The sequence below is a fragment of the Acanthochromis polyacanthus genome, chromosome 11, assembly GCF_021347895.1.
Source record: "Acanthochromis polyacanthus isolate Apoly-LR-REF ecotype Palm Island chromosome 11, KAUST_Apoly_ChrSc, whole genome shotgun sequence".
In the NCBI taxonomy this organism is placed as follows: domain Eukaryota; kingdom Metazoa; phylum Chordata; class Actinopteri; family Pomacentridae; genus Acanthochromis; species Acanthochromis polyacanthus.
Window position 1 is genome coordinate 39,714,222 of NC_067123.1, and position 24,330 is coordinate 39,738,551.

Genomic DNA, 24,330 nt, shown 5'->3' on the forward strand with positions numbered 1-24,330 from the left:
AAAATTGTCTACAATCTGACCAAATTTTATTCCCCTACCATTTATGGTTTGGTCGTGAGGGCGATGCGATCGGGAAATTTTCAGGCGGATTTTTCACCTCTCCTCCACTCTACCAACTGACATGCCGCACTCTAACCAGAGCAGATTTTGAGAATTTTCACTTTTTTGAGGACTCACTGATCAAAAGCTGTAAATGTCAGCCTGACATAAACTACATTCCTGCGGAGACAAGAAAAATCACTGCGTTTTGATGGTTAAATGAAGTTTCTAGGTGAACGTATGGCGACGCAGTGGCGTTTGGAAAAAAGTGGATTTTTTGAGCCGATTTTTTTCACTCCCCATTCATTTTCAATGGGAGTTTTTTCGCAGTTTTTTGCGAATAATTCTGCGATAAAATGACGAACTTCTTAGAAAAGTCATAGCACACTATTCCCGATGAAGCCGCACGTTTTGATATATAATTTATTTTGGTTTTCTCAAAGCCCTAGGACTAGTTAGCGACCGAAAATCGGCGGAAACGTGAAGAAAAATGATATTGGGGTAGTAATGGAAATACTAGACAATTCCCGCTGGTGCGGAAATCGTGGGAGGGGCTCGGGATGTGTGCATGTCCGGAGCAGCGCACGAGAGGCAAGAAGATCTCACCTGGTCAAAATTTGGATTGGAGTCACTGTAAAGGCTGTGTGAAGCTGAGAATTCTAACAGGCAAATTGTGCTGTGCTTTTATTTTGAGAGGAAGAGACAAGAAGATCAGACCTGGTTAAAATTTGGATTGGAGTAAAGGCTGTGTGAAGCTGAGAGGTTTAACTGGAGTTTTCAGTCCGTCGCAGGCTTTAATTTTGAAATTGTTCTGTGCTTTTATTTTGAAAGGCAAAGACAGGAAGATCTCACCAGGTCAAAATTTGGATTGGAGTTACTCTAAAGCTGGGGTGTCTAACTCAGTTCCTGGAGGTCCACTATCCTCTATGTTCTGGATGTTTCCTTCTTACAACACACCTGATTCAAATGATTAGCCATCATTACGCTCAGCAGAAGCCTGATAACGAGCCTGATCATTTAAATCAGGTGTGTTGGAACAGAGTTTGACACCCCTGTTCTAAAGGCTGTGTGAAGCTGAGAGGTTTAACTGGTGTTTTCAGGACCATCGCAGGCTTTTATTTTGAAATTGTGCTGTGCTTTTATTTTGAAAGGGAAAGACAGGAAGATCTCACCTCGTCAACATTTGGATTGGAGTTACCCTAAAGGCTGTGTGAAGCTGAGAGGTTTAACTTGCATTTTTTGGTCTGTTGCAGGCTTTTATTTTGAAATTGTGCTGTGCTTTTATTTTGAAAGGCAGAGACAGGAAGATCTGACCTGTTCAAAATTTGGATTGGAGTTACTCAAAAGGCTGTGTGAAGCTGAGAGGTTTAACTGGCGTTTTCCGGTTCATCGCAGGCTTTTATTTTGAAATTTTGGTGTGCTTTTATTTTGAAAGGCAGAGACAGGAAGATCTCACCTGGTCAAAATTTGGATTGGAGTTACTCTCAAGCAGGGGTGTCAAAGTCAGTTCCTGGAGGTCAACTATCTTCTATGTTCTAGATCTTTCCTTCTTCCAACACACCTGATTCAAATAATCAGCTCATCATCAAGCTCAGCAAAAGCCTGATAACGAGCCTGATCATTTGAATCAGGTGTGTTGGAACTGAGTTGACACCCCTGCTGTAAAGGCTGTGTGAAGCCGAGAGGTTGAAATGATTTTCAGGCTGAAATGCAGCTCCTGTGGAGGTATTGGGTGTGAAGGTGGGTGTGGCACTCCAATGAGTCTGTGTGTGTGCGTGCGACCATGCCTGCGCGTGTGTAAGGGCGGTTGCTATGGGCCCCCATAGCAACGGTGCCTGCCACAGACAGCAAAAAACTGCTTCTCAGCAGCAGCGCGCAACGTCTCGTTCTGGCGCTAATTGTGGGCTAACCGTGAATGCTAGCTGAAAACCGAAATGACCGTGAGCGAGAGGAGGGCTGTGGCTTTCCATGAATGTAATTATTTTCCAAATATTGTGAGAAATGACCGAGTTACAGCGATTTAAAAAACACTGTCCCTCCATGAGCCAGATGATTCAGTTTACATTGGTTCTAATGGGGAGAACGGTGCGACTTTGGTCTAAACTGCTGCCTGCCATTTCTCTTCAGAAAGAGCTAGGTCTTCAAACTTGGATTCATTTGAATCCCAGGAAATTTGTCTACAATCTGACCAAATTTCATTCCCCTAACATTTATCGTTTGGTCGTGAGGGCGATGCGATCGTGAAATTTTCAGGCGGATTTTTCTCCTCTCCTCCACTCTACCAACTGACATGCCGCACTCTAACCAGAGCAGATTTTGAGAATTTTCACTTTTTTGAGGACTCACTGATCAAAAACTATAAATCTCAGCCTGACATAAAATACATTCCTACGAAGACAAGAAAAATCACTGCATTTTGATGGTTAAATGAAGTTTCTAGGTGAACGTATGGCGAAGCAGTGGCGTTTGGAAAAAAGTGGATTTTTTCAGCCGATTTTTTTCACTCCCCATTCATTTTCTATGGGAATTTTTGCGCAGTTTTTTGCGAATAATTCTGCGATAAAATGACGAATTTCTTAGAAAAGTCATAGCACACTAATCCCGATGAAGCCGCACATTTTGATATATAATTTGTTTTGGTTTTCTCAAAGCCCTAGGACGAGTTAGCGACCGAAAATCGGCGGAAACGTGAAGAAAAAATGATATTGGGGTAGTAATGGAAATACTAGACAATTCCCGCTCGCGGAAATCGTGGGAGGGGCTCGGGATGTGTGCATGTCCGGATCTCACCAGGTCAAAATTTGAATTGGAGTTACTCAAAAGGCTGTGTGAAGGTGAGAGGTTTAACTGGCAAATTGTGCTGTGCTTTTATTTTGAAAGGCAGAGACAGGAAGATCTCACCTGGTCAAAATTTGGATTGGAGTTACTGTAAAGGCTGTGTTAAGCTGAGAGGTTTAACTGGCAAATTGTGCTGTGCTTTTATTTTGAAAGGCAGAGACAGGAAGATCTGACCTGGTCAAAATTTGAATTGGAGTTACTCTAAAGGCTATGTGAAGCTGAGAGGTTTAACTGGCATTTTTGGTCTGTTGCAGGCTTTTATTTTGAAATTGTGCTGTGCTTTTATTTTGAAAGGCAGAGACAGGAAGATCTCACCTGGTCAAAATTTGAATTGGAGTTACTCTAAAGGCTATGTGAAGCTGAGAGGTTTAACTGGCATTTTTTGGTCTGTTGCAGGCTTTTATTTTGAAATTGTGCTGTGCTTTTATTTTGAAAGGCAGAGACAGGAAGATCTCACCTGGTCAAAATTTGAATTGGAATTACTCAAAAGGCTGTGTGAAGCTGAGAGGTTTAAGTGGCGTTTCCAGTCCGTCGCAGGCTTTTATTTTGAAATTGTGCTGTGCTTTTATTTTGAAATGCAGAGACAAGAAGTTCTCACCTGGTCAAAATTTCGATTGGAGTTACTCTAAAGGCTGTGTGAAGCTGAGAGGTTTAACTGGCAAATTGTGCATTAAAGTAATTTTGAAAGGCAGAGACAGGAAGATCTGACCTGGTCAAAATTTCGATTGGAGTTACTCTAAAGGCTGTGTGAAGCTGAGAGGTTTAACTGGCAAATTGTGCTTTAAAGTAATTTTGAAAGGCAGAGACAGGAAGATCTCACCTGGTCAAAATTTGGATTGGAGTCACTCTAAAGGCTGTGTGAAGCTGAGAGGTTGAACTGGCATTGCCAGCCTGTCGCAGGCTTTTATTTTGAAATTGTGCTGTGCTTTTATTTTCAAAGACAATGACAGGAAGATCTCACGTGGTCAAAATTTGGATTGGAGTTACTGTAAAGGCTGTGTGAAGCTGAGAGGTTTAACTGGCGCTTTCCAGTCTGTCATAGGCTTTTATTTGGAAATTTTGCTGTGCTTTTCGTTTGAAAGGCAGAGACAGGAAGATCTCACCTGGTCAAAAATTGGATTAGAGTAAAGGCTGTGTGAAGCTGAGAGGTTTAACTGGCGTTTTCCGTCTGTCGCAGGCTTTTATTTTGAAATTGTGCTGTGCTTTTATTTTGAAAGGCCGAGAAAGGAAGATCTCACCTGGTCAAAATTTGGATTGGAATTACTCTCAAGCAGAGGTGTCAAATTCAGTTCCTGGAGGACCACGATCCTCTATGTTTTTGATGTTTCCTTCTTACAACACACCTGATTCAAATGATTAGCTATCATGAAGCTCAGCAGAAGCCTGATAACGAGCCTGATCATTTGAATCAGGTGTGTTGGAACTGAGTTTGACACCCCTGCTCTAAAGGCTGTGTGAAGCTGAGAGGTTGAACTGATTTTCAGGCTGAAATGCAGCTCCTGTGGAGGTATTGGGTGTGAAGGTGGGTGTGGCACACCAATGAGTCTGTGTGTGTGCGTGGGAGCATGCCTGCGCGTGTGTAAGGGCGGTTGCTATGGGCCCCATAGCAACGGTGCCTGCCACAGACAGCAGAAAAGTGCTTCTCAGCAGCAGCGTGCAACCTCCCGTTCTGGCGCTAATTGTGGGCTAACCGTGAATGCTAGCTGAAAACTAAAATGACCGTGAGCGAGAGGAAGGCTGTGGCTATTCATACATATGATTATTTTCCAAATATTGTGAGAAATGACCGAGTTACAGCGATTTAAAAAACACTGTCCCTCCATGAGCCAGATGATTCAGTTTACATTGGTTCTAATGGGGAGAACGGTGCGACTTTGGTCTAAACTGCTGCCTGCCATTTCCCTTCAGAAAGAGCTAGGTCTTCAAACTTGGATTCATTTGAATCCCAGGAAAATTGTCTACAATCTGACCAAATTTCATTCCCCTAACATTTATCGTTTGGTCGTGACGGCGATTCGTTCCTGAAATTTTCAGGCGAATTTTTCACCTCTCCTCCACTCTACCAACTGACATGCCGCACTCTAAACAGAGCAGATTTTGGGAATTTTCACTTTTTGAGGACTCACTGATCAAAAACTGTAAATCTCAGCCTGACATAAAATACATTCCTGCGGAGAAGAGAAAAATCACTGCGTTTTGATGGTTAAATGAAGTTTCTAGGTGAATGTATGGCGAAGGAGTGGCGTTTGGAAAACAGTGGATTTTTCAAGCCGATTTTTTCAGTCCCCATTCATTTCTATGGCACTTTTTTCACAGTTTTTTGCGAATAATTCTGCGAAAAAATGACGAATTTCTTAGAAAAGTCATAGCCCGCGACTCCCGAAGAAGCCGCACGTTTTGATATATAATTTGCTTTGGTTTTCTCAAAGGCCTAGGACGAGTTAGCGACCGAAAAACGGCGGAAACGTGAAGAATAAAAGATAAAAGAGAATAATAAACGCCACAGGAGAACAATAGTGGCTCGTGGCTTCGCCACGAGCCACTCTCCTCCCATTGCTTTGCAATGGAGAGGAGAGTGGCTCGTGTCGAAGCCCGAGCCCCTAACTAGACAATTCCCGCTGGTGCGGAAATCGTGGGAGGGGCTCGGGATGGGTGCATGTCCGGAGCAGCGCAGGAGAGGAAAGAAGATCTCACCTGGTCAAAATTTGGATTGGAGGTACTGTAAAGGCTGTGTGAAGCTGAGAGGTGTAACTAGCAAATTGTGCTGTGCTTTTATTTTGAAAGGCAGAGACAGGAAGATGTCACCTGGTCAAAATTTGGATTGGAGTTACTGTAAAGGTTGTGTGAAGCTGAGAGGCTAAACTGGCAAATTGTGCTGTGCTTTTATTTTGAAAGGCAAAGACAGGAAGATCTCACCTGGTCAAAAATTGGATTAGAGTAACGGCTGTGTGAAGCTGAGAGGTTTAACTGGCGTCTTGTCGTTCATTGTAGGCTTTTATTTTGAAATTGTGCTGTGCTTTTATTTTGAAAGGCACAGACAGGAAGATGTCACCTGGTCAATGTTATGATTGGAGTTACTCTAAAGGCGGTGTGAAGCTGAGAGGTTTAACTTCCATTTTCCGGTCCATCGCAGGCTTTTATTTTGAAATTTTGCTGTGCTTTTATTTTGAAAGGCAGAGACAGGAAGATCTCACCTGGTCAAAATTTGGATTGGAGTTATTGTAAAGGCTGTGTGAAGCTGAGAGGCTTAACTGGCAAATTGTGCTGTGCTTTTATTTTGAAAGGCAAAGACAGGAAGATCTCACCTGGTCAATATTTGGATTGGAGTTACTCAAAAGGCTGAGTGAAGCTGAGAGGTTTCACTGGCGTTTCCAGTCCATCGCAGGCTTTTATTTTGAAATTGTGCTGTGCTTTTATTTTGAAAGGCAGAGACAGGAAGATCTCACCTGGCCAACATTTGGATTGGAGTTACTCTAAAGCAGGTGTGTCAAAGTCAGTTCCTGGAGGTCCACTATCCTCTATGTTTTTGATGTTTCCCTCTTCCAACACACCTGATTCAAATGATCAGCTCATCATCAAGCACAGCAGAAGCCTGATAACGAGCCTGATCATTTGAATCAGGTGTGTTGGAACTGAGTTTGACACCCCTGCAACAATGGCTGTGTGAAGCTGAGAGGTTGAACTGATTTTCAGGCTGAAATGCAGCTCCTGTGGAGTTATTGGGCGTGAACGTGGGTGTGGCACACCAATGAGTCTGTGTGTGTGCGTGCGAACATGCCTGCGCGTGTGTAAGGGCGGTTGCTATGGGCCCCATAGCAACGGTGCCTGCCACAGACAGCAGAAAAGTGCTTCTCAGCAGCAGCGCGCAACGTCTCGTTCTGGCGCTAATTGTGGGCTAGCCGTGAACACTGGCTGAAAACCGAAATGACCGTGAGCGAGAGGAAGGCCGTGGCTTTCCATAAATGTAATTATTTTCCAAATATTCTGAGAAATGACCGAGTTACAGCGATTTAAAAAACACTGTCCCTCCTTGAGCCAGAGGATTCAGTTTACATTGGTTCCTATGGAGAGAACGGTGCGACTTTGGTCTAAACTGCTGCCTGCCATTTCACTTCAGAAAGAGCTAGGTCTTCAAACTTGGATTCATTTGAATCCCAGGAAAATTGTTTACAATCTGACAAAATTTCATTCCCCTAACATTTATGGTTTGGTCGTGAGGGCGATTCGTTCGTGAAATTTTCAGGCGGATTTTTCTCCTCTCCTCCACTCTACCAACTGACATGCCGCACTCTAACCAGAGCAGATTTTGAGAATTTTCACTTTTTTGAGGACTCACTGATGAAAAACTGTAAATGTCAGCCTGACATAAAATACATTCCTGCGGAGACAAGAAAAATCCCTGCGTTTTGATGGTTAAATGAAGTTTCTAGGTGAACGTATGGCGAAGGAGTGGCGTTTGGAAAAAAGTGGATTTTTTCAGCCGATTTTTTTCACTCCCCATTCATTTTCAATGGGACTTTTTGCGCAGTTTTTTGCGAATAATTCTGCGATAAAATGACGAATTTCTTAGAAAAGTCATAGCACACTATTCCCGATGAAGCCGCACGTTTTGATATATAATTTGCTTTGGTTTTCTCAAAGCCCTAGGACGAGTTAGCGACCGAAAATTGGCGGAAACGTGAAAAAAAGATAATAATAAACGCTTTTTTCACAGGAGAACAATAGTGGCTCGTGGCTTCGCCACGAGCCACTCTCCTCCCATTGCTTTGCAATGGAGAGGAGAGTGGCTCGTGTCGAAGCCCGAGCCCCTAACTAGACAATTCCCGCTGGTGCGGAAATCGTGGGAGGGGCTCGGGATGGGTGCATGTCCGGAACCGGGCAGGAGAGAGTTATTTTTTGGTCCGTCACAGGCTTTTATTTTGAAATTGTGCTGTGCTTTTATTTTGAAAGGCAGAGAGAGGAAGACCTCACCTGGTCAAAATTTGGATTGAAGTTACTGTAAAGACTGTGTGAAGCTGAGATGTTTAACTGGCATTTCCAGTCTGTCGCAGGCTTTTATTTAGAAATTGTGCTGTGCATTTATTTTGAAAGGCAGAGACAGGAAGATCTCACCTGGTCAAAATTTGGATTGGAGTTATTGTAAAGGCTGTGTGAAGCTGAGAGGTTTAATAGGTGTTTTCAGGCCCATCGCAGGCTTTTATTTTGAAATCGTGCAGTGCTTTTATTTTGAAAGGGAAAGATAGGAAGATCTCACCTGGTCAAAATTTTTGATTGGAGTTATTGTAAAGGCTGTGTGAAGCTGAGAGGTTTAATAGGTGTTTTCAGGTCCATCGCAGGCTTTTATTTTGAAATTGTGCTGTGCTTTTATTTTGAAAGGGAAAGACATGAAGATCTCACCTGGTCAACATTTGGATTGGAGTTACTCTAAAGCAGGGGTGTCAAACTCAGTTCCTGGAGGTCCACTATCCTCTATGTTCTAGATGTTTCCCTGTTCCAACACACCTGATTCAAATAATCAGCTCATCATTAAGCTCAGCAGAAGCCTGATAGCGAGCCTGATCATTTGTATCAGGTGTGTTGGAACTGAGTTTGACACCCCTGCTCTCAAGGCTGTGTGAAGCTGAGAGGTTTCAGTGATTTTCAGGCTGAAATGCAGCTCCTGTGGAGGTATTGGGTGTGAAGGTGGGTGTGGCACACCAATGAGTCTGTGTGTGTGCGTGCGAGCATGCCTGCGCGTGTGTAAGGGCGGTTGCTATGGGCCCCCATAGCAACGGTGCCTGCCACAGACAGCAGAAAAGTGCTTCTCAGCAGCAGCGCGCAACGTCTCGTTCTGGCGCTAATTGTGGGCGAACCGTTAATGCGAGCTGAAAACTAAAATGACCGTGAGCGAGAGGAGGGCTGTGGCTATCCATAGATATGATTATTTTCCAAATATTGAGAGAAATGACCGAGTTACAGCGATTTAAAAAACACTGTCCCTCCATGAGGCAGATGATCCAGTTTACATTGGTTCTTATGGAGAGAACGGTGCGACTTTGCTCTAAACTGCTGCCTGCCATTTCACTTCAGAAAGAGCTAGGTCTTCAAACTTGGATTCATTTGAATCCCAGGAAAATTGTCTACAATCTGACCAAATTTCATTCCCCTAACGTTTATCGTTTGGTCTTGAGGGCGATGCGATCGTGAAATTTTCAGGCGGATTTTTCACCTCTCCTCCACTCTACCAACTGACATGCCGCACTCTAACCAGAGCAAATTTTGAGAATTTTCACTTTTTGAGGACTCACTGATGAAAAACTGTAAATCTCAGCCTGACATAAACTACATTCCTGCGGAGACAAGAAAAATCACTACGTTTTGATGGTTAAATGAAGTTTCTAGGTGAACGTATGGCGAAGGAGTGGCGTTTGGAAAAAAGTGGATTTTTTAAGCCGATTTTTTTCAGTCCCCATTCATTTCCTATGGGACTTTTTTCGCAGTTTTTTGCGAATAATTCTGCGAAAAAATGACGAATTTCTTAGAAAAGTCATAGCACACTATTCCCGATGAAGCCGCACATTTTGATATATAATTTGTTTTGGTTTTCTCAAAGGCCTAGGACGAGAAGCGAATCGAAAAACGGCGGAAACGTGAAGAAAATAGAAAAGATAAACGCAGCAGGAGAACAATAGTGGCTCGTGGCTTCGCCACGAGCCACTCTCCTCCCATTGCTTTGCAATGGAGAGGAGAGTGGCTCGTGTCGAAGCCCGAGCCCCTAACTAGACAATTCCCGCACGCGGAAATCGTGGGAGGGGCTCGGGGTGTGTGCATGTCCGGAGCTGGGCAGGAGAGGGGTATTTTTTGGTCCGTCACAGGCTTTTATTTTCAAATTGTGCTGTGCTTTTATTTTGAAAGGCAGAGACAAGAAGATCTCACCTGGTCAAAATTTGGATTGGAGTTACTCAAAGGGCTGTGTGAAGCTGAGAGGTTTAACTGGCAAATTGTGCTGTAAAGTAATTTTGAAAGGCAGAGACAGGAAGATCTCACCTGGTCAAAATTTGGATTGGAGTTACTCAAAAGGCTGTGTGAAGCTGAGAGGTTTAACTGGCAAATTGTGCTGTAAAGTAATTTTGAAAGGCAGAGACAGGAAGATCTCACCTGGTCAACATTTTAATTGGAGTTACTGTAAAGGCTGTGTGAAGCTGAGAGGTTTAGCTGGCGTTTTCCACTCCGTCGCAGGCTTTTGTTTAGAAATTGTGCTGTGCTTTTATTTTGAAAGGCAGAGACAGGAAGATCTCACCTGCTCACAATTTTGATTGGAGTTACTGTATAGGCTGTGTGAAGCTGAGAGGTTTAATTGGTGTTTTCAGGCCCATCGCAGGCTTTAATTTTGAAATTGTGCTGTGCTTTTATTTTGAAAGGGAAAGGCAGGAAGATCTCACTTGGTCAACATTTGGATTGGAGTTACTCTAAAGCAGGGGTGTCAAACTGAGTTCCTGGAGGTCAACTATCCTCTATGTTCTAGATCTTTCCCTCTTCCAACACACCTGTTTCAAATAATCAGCTCATCATCAAGCTCAGCAGAAGCCTGATAACGAGCCTGATCATTTGAATCAGGTGTGTTGGAACTGAGTTTTACAGCCCTGCTCTAAAGGCTGTGTGAAGCTGAGAGGTAGATCTGATTTACAGGCTGAAATGCAGCTCCTGTGGAGGTATTGGGTGTGAAGGTGGGTGTGGCACACCAATGAGTCTGTGTGTGTGCGTGGGACCATGCCTGCGCGTGTGTAAGGGCGGTTGCTATGGGCCCCCATAGCAACGGTGCCTGCCACAGACAGCAGAAAAGTGCTTCTCAGCAGCAGCGCGCAATGTCTCGTTCTGGCGCTAACTGTGGGCTAACCGTGAATGCTAGCTGAAAACCGAAATGACCGTGAGCGAGAGGAAGGCTGTGGCTTTCCATAAATGTAATTATTTTCCAAATATTTTGAGAAATGACCGAGTTACAGCGATTTAAAAAACACTGTCCCTCCGTGAGGCAGATGATTCAGTTTACATTGGTTCCTATGGAGAGAACGGTGCAACTTTGGTCTAAACTGCTGCCTGCCATTTCCCTTCAGAAAGAGCTAGGTCTTCAAACTTGGATTCATTTGAATCCCAGGAAAATTGTCTACAATCTGACCAAATTTCATTCCCCTAACTTTTATGGTTTGGTCGTGAGGGCGATGCGATCGGGAAATTTTCAGGCGGATTTCTCTCCTCTCCTCCACTCTACCAACTGACATGCCGCACTCTAACCAGAGCAGATTTTGAGAATTTTCACTTTTTTGAGGACTCACTGATCAAAAACTGTAAATCTCAGCCTGACATAAAATACATTCCTGCGGAGACAAGAAAAGTCACTACGTTTTGATGGTTAAATGAAGTTTCTAGGTGAACGTATGGCGAAGCAGTGGCGTTGGGAAAAAAGTGGATTTTTTAAGCCGATTTTTTTCACTCCCCATTCATTTTCTATGGGACTTTTTTCGCAGTTTTTTGCGAATAATTCTGCGAAAAAATGACGAATGTCTTAGAAAAGTCATAGCACACTATTCCCGATGAAGCCGCACGTTTTGATATATAATTTATTTTGGTTTTCTCAAAGCCCTAGGACTAGTTAGCGACCGAAAAACGGCGGAAACGTGAAAAATAAAACGGAATAATAAACGCAACAGGAGAACAATAGTGGCTCGTGGCTTCGCCACGAGCCACTCTCCTCCCATTGCTTTGCAATGGAGAGGAGAGTGGCTCGTGTCGAAGCCCGAGCCCCTAACTAGACAATTCCCGCTCGCGGAAATCGTGGGAGGGGCTCGGGATGTGTGCATGTCCGGAGCAGCATGGGATAGGCATATTTACTCTAAAGGCTGTGTTAAGGTGAGAGGTTTAACTGGCGTTTCCCGTCTGCCGCAGGCTTTTATTTACAAATTGTGCTGTGCTTTTATTTTGAAAGGCAAAGACAAGAAGATCTCACCTGGTCAAAATTTCAATTGGAGTTACTGTAAAGGCTGTGTGAAGGTGAGAGGTTTAACTGGTGTTTCCAGTCTGTCGCAGGCTTTTATTTTGAAATTGTGCTGTGCTTTTATTTTGAAAGGCAGAGACAAGAAGATCTCACCTGGGCAAAATTTGGATTGGAGTTACTCAAAAGGCTGTGTGAAGCTGAGAGGTTTAACTGGCAAATTGTGCTGTAAAGTAATTTTGAAAGGCAGAGACCTTAAGATCTCACCTGGTCAAAATTTGGATTGGAGTTACTCTAAAGGCTGTGTGAAGCTGAGAGGTTTAACTCGCATTTTTTGGTCTGTTGCAGGCTTTTATTTTGAAAGACAGAGACAGGAAGATCAGACCTGGTTAAACTTTGGATTGGAGTAAAGGCTGTGTGAAGCTGAGAGGTTTAACTGGAGTTTTCAGTCCGTCACAGGCTTTTATTTTGAAATTGTGCTGTGCTTTTAGTTTGAAAGGCAGAGACAGGAAGCTCTCAGCTGGTAAAAATTTGGATTGGAGTTACTGTAAAGCTGGGGTGTCAAACTCAGTTCCTGGAGGACCACTATCCTCTGTGTTCTAGATGTTTCCTTCTTACAACACACCTGATTCAAATGATTAGCTATCATTAAGCTCAGCAGAAGCCTGATAACGAGCCTGATCATTTGTATCAGGTGTGTTGGAACTGAGTTTGACACCCCTGTTCTAAAGGCTGTGTGAAGCTGAGATGTTGAACTGGCATTTCCAGTCTGTCGCAGGCTTTTATTTAGAAATTGTGCTGTGCTTGTATTTTGAAAGGCAGAGACAGGAAGATCTCACCTGGTCAAAATTTGGATTGGAGTTATTGTAAAGGCTGTGTGAAGCTGAGAGGTTTAACTGGTGTTTTCAGGCCCATGGCTGGCTTTTATTTTGAAATTGTGCTGTGCTTTTATTTTGAAAGGGAAAGAAAGGAAGATCTCACCTGGTCAACATTTGGATTGGAGTTACTCTAAAGCAGGGGTGTCAAACTCAGTTCCTGGAGGTCAACTATCCTCTATGTTCTAGATCTTTCCCTCTTCCAACACACCTGTTTCAAATAATCAGTTCATCATCAAGCTCAGAGGAAGCCTGATAACGAGCCTGATCATTTGAATCAGGTGTGTTGGAACTGAGTTTGACACCCCTGCTATGAAGGCTGTGTGAAGCTGAGAGGTTGAACTGATTTTCAGGCTGAAATGCAGCTCCTGTGGAGGTATTGGGTGTGAAGGTGGGTGTGGCACACCAATGAGTCTGTGTGTGTGCGTGCGAACATGCCTGCGCGTGTGTAAGGGCGGTTGCTATGGGCCCCCATAGCAACGGTGCCTGCCACAGACAGCAAAAAAGGGCTTCTCAGCAGCACCGCGCAACATCTCGTTCTGGCGCTAACTGTGGGCTAACCGTGAATGGTAGCTGAAAACCGAAATGACCGTGAGCGAGAGGAAGGCCGTGGCCAACCATAAATGTAATTATTTTCCAAATATTGTGAGAAATGACCGAGTTACAGCGATTTAAAAAACACTGTCCCTCCATGAGGCAGATGATCCAGTTTACATTGGTTCTTATGGAGAGAACGGTGCGACTTTGCTCTAAACTGCTGCCTGCCATTTGACTTCAGAAAGAGCTAGGTCTTCAAACTTGGATTCATTTGAACCCCAGGAAATTTGTCTACAATCTGACCAAATTTCATTCCCCTGACATTTATCGTTTGGTCGTGAGGGCGATGCGATCGGCAAATTTTCAGGCGGATTTTTCACCTCTCCTCCACTCTACCAACTGACATGCCGCACTCTAACCAGAGCAGATTTTGAGAATTTTAACTTTTTTGAGGACTCACTGATGAAAAACTGTAAATCTCAGCCTGACATAAAATACATTCCTGTGGAGACAAGAAAAATCACTGCGTTTTGATGGTTAAATGAAGTTTCTAGGTGAACGTATGGCGAAGCAGTGGCGTTTGGAAAAAAGTGGATTTTTTGAGCCGATTTTTTTCGCTCCCCATTCATTTCCTATGGGACTTTTTTCGCAGTTTTTTGCGAATAATTCTGCGAAAAAATGACAAATTTCTTAGAAAAGTCATAGCCCGGGATTCCCGATGAAGCCGCACGTTTTGATATATAATTTGTTTTGGTTCTCTCAAAGCCCTAGGACTAGTTAGCGACCGAAAAACGGCGGAAACGTGAAGAATAATAAACGCTTTTTTCACAGGAGAACAATAGTGGCTCGTGGCTTCGCCACGAGCCACTCTCCTCCCATTGCTTTGCAATGGAGAGGAGAGTGGCTCGTGTCGAAGCCCGAGCCCCTAACTAGACAATTCCCGCACGCGGAAATCGTGGGAGGGGCTCGGGATGTGTGCATGTCCGGAGCTGGGAAGGAGAGGGGTATTTTTTGGTCCGTCACAGGCTTTTATTTTGAAATTGTGCTGTGCTTTTATTTTGAAAGGCAAAGACAGGAAAATCTCACCTGGTCAAACTTTGGATTGGAGTTACTGTAAAGGTTGTGTTAAGCTGAGAGGTTTAACTGGTGTTTCCAGTCTGTCGCAGGCTTTTATTTTGAAATTGTGCTGTGCTTTTATTTTGAAAGGCAGAGACAAGAAGATCTCACCTGGTCAAAATTTGGATTGGAGTTACTCAAAAGGCTGTGTGAAGCTGAGAGGTTTAACTGGCAAATTGTGCTGTAAAGTAATTTTGAAAGGCAGAGACAGGAAGATCTCACCTGGTCAAAATTTGGATTGGAGATACTCTAAAGGCTGTGTGAAGCTGAGATGTTTAACTGGCATTTCCAGTCTGTCGCAGGCTTTTATTTTGAAATTGTGCTGTGCTTTTATTTTGAAAGGCAGAGACACTAAGACCTCACCTGGTCAACATTTGGATTGGAGTTACTCTAAAGGCTGTGTGAAGCTGAGAGATTTAACTGGCATTTTTTGGTCTGTTGCAGGCTTTTATTTTGAAATTCTGCTGTGCTTTTATTTTGAAAGCCAGAGACAGGAAGATCAGACCTGGTTAAACTTTGGATTGGAGTAAAGGCTGTGTGAAGCTGAGAGGTTTCACTGGAGTTTTCAGTCCGTCACAGGCTTTTATTTTGAAATTATGCTGTGCTTTTATTTTGAAAGGGAAAGACATGAAGATCTCACCTGGTCAACATTTGGATTGGAGTTACTCTAAAGCAGGGGTGTCAAACTCAGTTCCTCGAGGTCCACTATCCTCTATGTTTTAGATGTTTCCCTCTTCCAACACACCTGATTCAAATAATCAGCTCATCATTAAGCTCAGCAGAAGCCTGATAACGAGCCTGATCATTTGAATCAGGTGTGTTGGAACTGAGTTTGACACCCCTGCTCTAAAGGCTGTGTGAAGCTGAGAGGTAGATCTGATTTTCAGGCTGAAATGCAGCTCCTGTGGAGGTATTGGGTGTGAAGGTGGGTGTGGCACACCAATGAGTCTGTGTGTGTGCGTGCGACCATGCCTGCGCGTGTGTAAGGGCGGTTGCTATGGGCCCCATAGCAACGGTGCCTGCCACAGACAGCAGAAAAGTGCTTCTCAGCAGCAGCGCGCAACGTCTCGTTCTGGCGCTAATTGTGGGCTAACCGTGAATGCTAGCTGAAAACTAAAATGACCGTGAGCGAGAGGAAGGCCGTGGCTATCCATAGATATGATTATTTTCCAAATATTGAGAGAAATGACCGAGTTACAGCGATTTAAAAAACACTGTCCCTCCATGAGGCAGATGATTCAGTTTACATTGGTTCTTATGGAGAGAACGGTGCGACTTTGGTCTAAACTGCTGCCTGCCATTTCACGTCAGAAAGAGCAAGATCTTCAAACTTGGATTCATTTGAATTCCAGGAAAATTGTTTACAATCTGACCAAATTTCAATCTCCTATCTCTTATCGTTTGGTCATGAGGGCGATGCGATCGGGAAATTTTCAGGCGGATTTTTCTCCTCTCCTCCACTCTACCAACTGACATGCCACACTCTAACCAGAGCAGATTTGGAGAATTTTCACTTTTTTGAGGACTCACTGATGAAAAACTATAAATCTCAGCCTGACATAAAATACATTCCTGCGGAGACAAGAAAAATCCCTGCGTTTTGATGGTTAAATGAAGTTTCTAGGTGAACGTATGGCGAAGCAGTGGCGTTTGGAAAAAAGTGGATTTTTTCAGCCGATTTTTTTCACTCCCCATTCATTTTCTATGGGACTTTTTTCGCAGTTTTTTGCGAATAATTCTGCGATAAAATGACGAATGTCTTAGAAAAGTCATAGCACACTATTCCCGATGAAGCCGCACGTTTTGATGTATAATTTGCTTTGGTTTTCTCAAAGGCCTAGGACGAGAAGCGAATCGAAAAACGGCGGAATGTTGAAGAAAATATAAAAGATAAACGCCTTTTTCACAGGAGAACAATAGTGGCTCGTGGCTTCGCCACGAGCCACTCTCCTCCCATTGCTTTGCAATGGAGAGGAGAGTGGCTCGTGTCGAAGCCCGAGCCCCTAACTAGACAATTCCCGCACGCGGAAATCGTGGGAGGGGCTCGGGATGTGTGCATGTCCGGAGCTGGGAAGGAGAGGGGTATTTTTTGGTCCGTCACAGGCTTTTATTTTGAAATTGTGCTGTGCTTTTATTTTGAAAGAAAGAGACAGGAAGATCTCACCTGGTCAAAATTTGGATTGGAGTTACTCTAAAGGCTGTGTAAACCTTAGAGGTTTAACTGGCAAATTGTGCTGTGCTTTTATTTTGAAAGGCAGAGACAGGAAGATCTCACCTGGTCAAAAATTGGATTAGAGTAAAGGCTGTGTGAAGCTGAGAGGTTCAACTGGCGTTTTCCGTATGTCGCAGGCTTTTATTTTGAAATTGTGCTGTGCTTTTATTTTGAAAGGCAAAGACAGGAAGATCTCACCTGGTCAAAATTTGGATTGGAGTTACTGTAGAGCAGTCGTGTCAAATTCAGTTCCTGGAGGACCACGATCCTCTATGTTCTAGATGTTTCCTTCTTACAACACACCTGATTCAAATGATTAGCTGTCATGAAGCTCAGCAGAAGCCTGATAACGAGCCTGATCATTTGTATCAGGTGTGTTGGAACTGAGTTTGACACCCCTGCTTTAAAGGCTGTATGAAGCTGAGAGGTCTAACTGGCCTTTCCAGTCCATCACAGGCTTTTATTTTGAAATTCTGCTGTGCTTTTATTTTGAAAGGCAGAGAAAGGAAGATTTCACCTGGTCAAAATTTGGATTGGAGTTACTCAAAAGGCTGTGTGAAGCTGAGAGGTTAAACTGGCGTTTTCGGGTTCATCGCAGGCTTTTATTTTGAAATTGTGCTGTGCTTTTATTTTGAAAGGCAGAGACAAGAAGATCTCACCTGGTCAAAATTTGGATTGGAGTTACTCTCAAGGCTGTGTGAAGCTGAGAGGTTTAACTGGCATTTTTTGGTCTGTTGCAGGCTTTTATTTTGAAATTGTGCTGTGCTTTTATTTTGAAAGGCAGAGACAGGAAGATCAGACCTGGTTAAACTTTGGATTGGAGTAAAGGCTGTGTGAAGCTGAGAGGTTTAACTGGTGTTTTCAGGCCCATCGCAGGCTTTTATTTAGAAATTGTGCTGTGCTTTTATTTTGAAAGGCAGAGACAGGGAGATCTCACCTGGTCAAAATTTGGATTGGAGTTATTGTAAAGGCTGTGTGAAGCTGAGAGGTTTAACTGGTGTTTTCAGGCCCATCACAGGCTTTTATTTTGAAATTGTGCTGTGCTTTTATTTTGAAAGGGAAAGACATGAAGATCTCACCTGGTCAACATTTGGATTGGAGTTACTCTAAAGCAGGGGTGTCAAACTCAGTTCCTCGAGGTCCACTATCCTCTATGTTTTAGATGTTTCCCTGTTCCAACACACCTGATTCAAATAATCAGCTCATCATTAAGCTCAGCAGAAGCCTGATAACGAGCCTGATCATTTGAATCAGGTGTGTTGGAACTGAGTTTGACACCCCTGCTCTCAAGGCTGTGTGAAGCTGAGAGGTTTCAGTGATTTTCAGGCTGAAATGCAGCTCCTGTGGAGGTATTGGGTGTGAAGGTGGGTGTGGCACACCAATGAGTCTGTGTGTGTGCGTGCGAGCATGCCTGCGCGTGTGTAAGGGCGGTTTCTATGGGCCCCCATAGCAACGGTGCCTGCCACAGACAGCAGAAAAGTGCTTCTCAGCAGCACCGCGCAACGTCTCGTTCTGGCGCTAATTGTGGGCGAACCGTTAATGCGAGCTGAAAACTAAAATGACCGTGAGCGAGAGGAAGGCTGTGGCTATCCATAGATATGATTATTTTCCAAATATTGAGAGAAATGACCGAGTTACAGTGATTTAAAAAACACTGTCCCTCCATGAGCCAGATGATTCAGTTTACATTGGTTCTTATGGGGAGAACGGTGCGACTTTGGTCTAAACTGCTGCCTGCCATTTCCCTTCAGAAAGAGCTAGGTCTTCAAACTTGGATTCATTTGAATCCCAGGAAAATTGTCTACAATCTGACCAAATTTCATTCTCCTAACATTTATCGTTTGGTCGTGAGGGCGATGCGATCGTGAAATTTTCAGGCGGATTTTTCTCCTCTCCTCCACTCTACCAACTGACATGCCGCACTCTAACCAGAGCAGATTTTGAGAATTTTCACTTTTTTGAGGACTCACTGATGAAAAACTGTAAATCTCAGCCTGACATAAAATACATTCCTGCGAAGACAAGAAACATCACTGCATTTTGATGGTTAAATGAAGTTTCTAGGTGAACGTATGGCGAAGCAGTGGCGTTTGGAAAAAAGTGGATTTTTTGAGCCGAATTTTTTCACTCCCCATTCATTTTCTATGGGACTTTTTTCGCAGTTTTTTGCGAATAATTCTGCGAAAAAATGACGAATGTCTTAGAAAAGTCATAGCACACTATTCCCGATGAAGCCGCACGTTTTGATATATAATTTGCTTTGATTTTCTCAAAGCCCTAGGAGGAGAAGCGAATCGAAAAACGGCGGAAACGTTAGGAATAAAAGAGAACTAGACAATTCCCGCTGGTGCGGAAATCGTGGGAGGGGCTCGGGATGTTTGCATGTCCGGAGCAGCGCACGAGAGGCAAGAAGATCTCACCTGGTCAAAATTTGGATTGGAGTTACTGTAAAGGCTGTGTGAAGCTGAGAATTCTAACAGGCAAATTGTGCTGTGCTTTTATTTTGAGAGGAAGAGACAAGAAGATCAGACCTGGTCAAAATTTGGATTGGAGTTACTCTAAAGGCTGTGTGAAGTTGAGAGGTTGAACTGGCGTTGCCAGCCTTTCGCAGGCTTTTATTTTGAAATTGTGCTGTGCTTTTATTTTGAAAGGCAACGACAGGAAGATCTCACCGGGTCAACATTTGGATTGGAGTTACCCCAAAGCAGGGGTGTCAAACTCAGTTCCTGGAGGTCCACTATCCTCTATGTTCCAGATGTTTCAGTCTTACAACACACCTGTTTCAAATAATCAGCTCATCATTAAGCTCAGCAGAAGCCTGATAACGAGCCTGATCATTTGAATCAGGTGTGTTGGAACTGAGTTTGACACCCCTGCTGTAAAGGCTGTGTGAAGCTGAGAGGTTTCAGTGATTTTCAGGCTGAAATGCAGCTCCTGTGGAGGTATTGGGTGTGAAGGTGGGTGTGGCACTCCAATGAGTCTGTGTGTGTGCGTGGGACCATGCCTGCGCGTGTGTAAGGGCGGTTGCTATGGGCCCCATAGCAACGGTGCCTGCCACAGACAGCAAAAAAGTGCTTCTCAGCAGCAGCGCGCAACATCTCGTTCTGGCGCTAATTGTGGGCTAACCGTGAATGGTAGCTGAAAACTAAAATGACCGTGAGCGAGAAGAAGGCCGTGGCTTTCCATAAATGTAATTATTTTCCAAATATTGTGAGAAATGACCGAGTTACAGCGATTTAAAAAACACTGTCCCTCCATGAGCCAGATGATTCAGTTTACATTGGTTCTTATGGAGAGAACGGTGCGACTTTGGTCTAAACTGCTGCCTGCCATTTCACTTCAGAAAGAGGTAGGTCTGCAAACTTGGATTCATTTGAATCCCAAGAAAATTGTTTACAATCTGACCAAATTTCATTCCTCTAACTTTTATGGTTTGGTCGTGAGGGCGATGCGATCGTGAAATTTTCAGGCGGATTTCTCTCCTCTCCTCCACTCTACCAACTGACATGCCGCACTCTAAACAGAGCAAATTTTGAAAATTTTCACTTTTTTGAGGACTCACTGATTGAAAACCGTAAATCTCAGCCTGACATAAAATACATTCCTGCGTAGACAAGAAAAATCACTGCGTTTTGATGGTTAAATGAACTTTCTAGGTGAACGTATGGCGAAGGAGTGGCGTTTGGAAAACAGTGGATTTTTCAAGGCCATTTTTTTTCAGTCCCCATTCATTTCCTATGGGACTTTTTTTGCAGTTTTTTGCGAATAATTCTGCGAAAAAATGACGAATTTCTTAGAAAAGTCATAGCACACTATTCCCGATGAAGCCGCACGTTTTGATATATAATTTACTTTGGTTTTCTCAAAGCCCTAGGACGAGTTAGTGACCGAAAAACGGCGGAAACGTGAATAATAATAAACGCCAACAGGAGAACAATAGTGGCTCGTGGCTTCGCCACGAGCCACTCTCCTCCCATTGCTTTGCAATGGAGAGGAGAGTGGCTCGTGTCGAAGCCCGAGCCCCTAATAAACGCCACAGGAGAACAATAGTGGCTCGTGGCTTCGCCACGAGCCACTCTCCTCCCATTGCTTTGCAATGGAGAGGAGAGTGGCTCGTGTCGAAGCCCGAGCCCCTAATAAACGCCACAGGAGAACAATAGTGGCTCGTGGCTTCGCCACGAGCCACTCTCCTCCCATTGCTTTGCAATGGAGAGGAGAGTGGCTCGTGTCGAAGCCCGAGCCCCTAATAAACGCAGCAGGAGAACAATAGTGGCTCGTGGCTTCGCCACGAGCCACTCTCCTCCCATTGCTTTGCAATGGAGAGGAGAGTGGCTCGTGTCGAAGCCCGAGCCCCTAATTATGGAAGATTAAAGTGTTGAAAAGCTCCATCTCAGGCAGAAACGTGGAACAGCAGAGCCTTCATATTCTCAAGGTGACTTTTCGAGCTGCGCTAGCTTTTGTTTGCCTCCAAAGGGAAAAAAAGATGATACTGTGATAAACATATATTCACTGAGGCTCCTGTCAGACATGTTGTTGCAAACGATTCTCTGACAGGCAAAAAGGTGCATGTGGGCGACGTTTGCCTCTTCAGGACAATTTATGGATGATTTGATAAGTAGCTGATGGGACAGAATGCAGCGCCGAGTTTAAAATAGCGGCTTTGTAGTGATTTTCTGACCTTTTGGGTGTTTAGGTGAAAAACTCAACAGCATAATGAGTCATGTAATGAGTCCTTTTTTCACTGAGGCTGAATTTTTAGCGTGATGGAAGAAGAGCTAAAATAATTAGCTGATAAACTGATTAACAGAGAAACAGTAATGTCTAAAGGAAAAAATGCACCTAAGCGCCTAAATTTACTGTTTTCCGTGTCATTCATGACTAAACTGAAATGTCTTTGGTTTGTAGACTATTTTCTCTTTCTTTCACTACATGAATAATTGATTACTGAGAGCAGATATTATGGGATTGATAGTGAAAACATAGTTGCATCTCAGGAACTTGTTGTTGCTGATCTAACAATGAAAAAATTATCTCAACACGACAAGATGAGGCACTTTAAGGCATTTCTAGTGTTTTCTCATTAGCTACAGGAGTAAAACCTGCATGTCTCCCAGGAATTCTGAACATTTTCTGCTATTAAAACAAATAAAAAGACTAAGCAGCCTTCGGGGAGCAAAAAGCTTCCTTCAGTCACTGCTGCACAGCAAAGCAGACGTGAGAATTGAAGATAGCATCGCAGCCTCCTTCACACAAATAGCTGTCTTTATGTAATATGTAGAGGGAACATATAGTTTGTAAAGCAGGAGGGTTCAGGGCTGCATGAACACAATCTGCCATCACAATGGAGGCAGGATGTGAAACCTGAATCCTGCAGCTGAAAATAATCCATTAGTGAAGGCTGATCTTTCAATCCATCTGTGGAAAAAAAAACCTGCTTTTCTGTACACCCCCAGACTCCCAACCCCATGCACCTGAGCATTCACACACACACACACACACACACATGCACACGCTGGAGCTACACACACCTTCAGGAACACTTTGCTTGAATCTGACATCCGTGCATTGATGCCCGCCCACCATCCCCTTCTGTCCTTTCTGTATCTGAGCGTGATGGAGACTGTAGAGTGTGTATATGTGTGTTGCTTTGTGTGCACCAGTGTGCAGTTATCTAATGTCTCTATACACGCATGTTTGTGTGCATTTGTAAGAGTGAGTGTGTGTGCGTCACTCACGCAGCAGATACTCTGCAGCATCTTGGTCGTAGTCTGCGTCATCGGGGAAATGATTGATCTGGGAACACACACCTCTCTTCAGGCCTGGAAAAAAAAAACGAAAGAGAGGAAGAGGAGGAGAGGTTGAGGAAGAGGAAGGTCACAGAGAAAAGGGGAGAGGACAATTAACAAAAGGCAGAAGAGCAGAAAGAGAAAGTGGAGAAAAGCCAACTATTCTAGAAAGCAAATTTAAAAAAAATCTGGCATGGGAAGGAAAATCATATGTAGAAAGAAGGATAAGAGTTGAGATGGAGAAATTAATAAATGAAAAGAGACAATTAACCCTTCTGAACCCACAAAACTGGTTTTTGAATTTCATGTTCTCTATAAAGATAATGCCAAAAATGACTCACCGATCACAGCCTTTAACTGTAAAAACTGAAAAATTTGTCATATTTTGAACTTTCCAGGGATCCCTGAACTACTCATCTGTGACATTTAATGTTTAAAATGATCCAAATCTAAGCTTAGATTTGTGACAATTAATCAGAATCACTTCATTCTATACATTTCAGTAAAAATTAAATTAAAAAAAAATCACCAAAAATGAACCATTTGCTGACTAGATTCAGTAAAAAACTAAAACTTTGGCAGCCCTTGGCGTAATTATGAAGCAATTAATTACTCAGTTGTGACCAAGGGTCAAGTGACAAAAATTCAAGACTTCTCAGCTTAACTGCAGGCTGTGTGTCAAATTTAAAAAGCAAGTAGTAAAATTATTATAATGTGAAGATTTTTCCCCAGCATTAACACCTGCAGGCAACAGATGTAGATCCTCCACCCAAAATGGTAAAATAAATTAAATTTGTATTTCATTTTTTAAAATCTAGCTGCATGCACCACAGAACACATCCCAGAGGTCTCTCTACTTCTAGCCATGGTTGTGCTGTTTTCATAGAGGTGCAGGACTTTATACCATAGATGACTGACACAAAAGTGGAAGATGAAAAGAGCAAGAAAGGGCTGAGCGCTAAATGCTTGTGAAAAGACTGATAGTAGAACTCATTACCATTCATCAGCAGACTTAATCATTCATCCTCTGAGTCAATCAGAGGATGTGATGAGTAGTTGGTGACTGTCTACAGTCAAGTTCTGTGAGACTTTACCTGGACAAAGTAGTGTTTTGAGCTAAAGGCTAACAGTACACCAACATGCTCGCAATGCTAATGCTAACAGGCGTGTGGTCACCGTCATTCATGCTTATTATGTGACTGTTCTCATAGCATGTATAAGCATTTAAATCCAAGCAACTGGATGCAGAATAGAGAAAAAATTAACCAAAGTCAGACGGATGCTTATGCTAATTTTTATGCTAACGTGCAAAAATTTCAGTTTGAACCAAAGTCGTGGGCCAACTATGCCATTTTCATGGGAAACAAAACTATCTAGATAAAGATGATGGACAGCAGGTGGATAAAAGGAGAAAATATTTAAATACATATGATTTATTCTCCACGTCCAAGCCCTGGAATATCAATCATAAGCATCTAAACCCTATAGGTCTTCCTCCGCCTCCCTGTATGGAACATTGTTCTGAGGCCCCTGTGCCGAACTAAAGAGGCTAAAAATATTCTTCTGTGCCTTTTACTAAACCCAGCACAACAGCAGCCTGCAGTGTTTTATGCTGTAAGTCACAACAGACACTCTTTCAGTATACCTGTATGGTGCATTGGCACATAGTCGTTTACCTTGACAGCTACTTGTGACCAGATTAACATCAAGCGGGAAACAGAGACCAGTCTTTTTCACAAAGACAAAACATAACAGCAAAAAAGAAAACAAAATGAAAAACACAAAGAAATCAGCCAAGAAAAACCTGAAGCACAATGAGATCTTTTCAGAACAGGCATGTCACAGACATAATTATTTGTCTGAGAGGATCAGGAACTGGATTAAAAACACAAGAGAAATCCACTCAAGATGTCAGCAAATTTGGAGAAGTCCATGTGACAATTGTAATCAGTTAAAAAG

At 43.3% G+C, this 24,330-nt stretch overlaps 1 protein-coding gene across 6 annotated transcripts in view; it reads right to left on the minus strand.

Annotated features, from left to right (window-relative positions):
- The window catches only part of LOC110956515 (voltage-dependent calcium channel gamma-4 subunit-like), a 59,761-nt gene that overhangs the window by 19,796 nt on the left and 15,635 nt on the right, over nucleotides 1-24,330 (minus strand). For all 6 annotated transcript variants that reach the window (XM_022202061.2, XM_022202059.2, XM_022202063.2 and 3 more), the window contains exon 4: nucleotides 22,321-22,404. In XM_022202061.2, coding sequence (XP_022057753.2) covers nucleotides 22,321-22,404 — 84 coding nt within the window. The remainder of the gene's footprint in view (nucleotides 1-22,320; nucleotides 22,405-24,330) is intronic.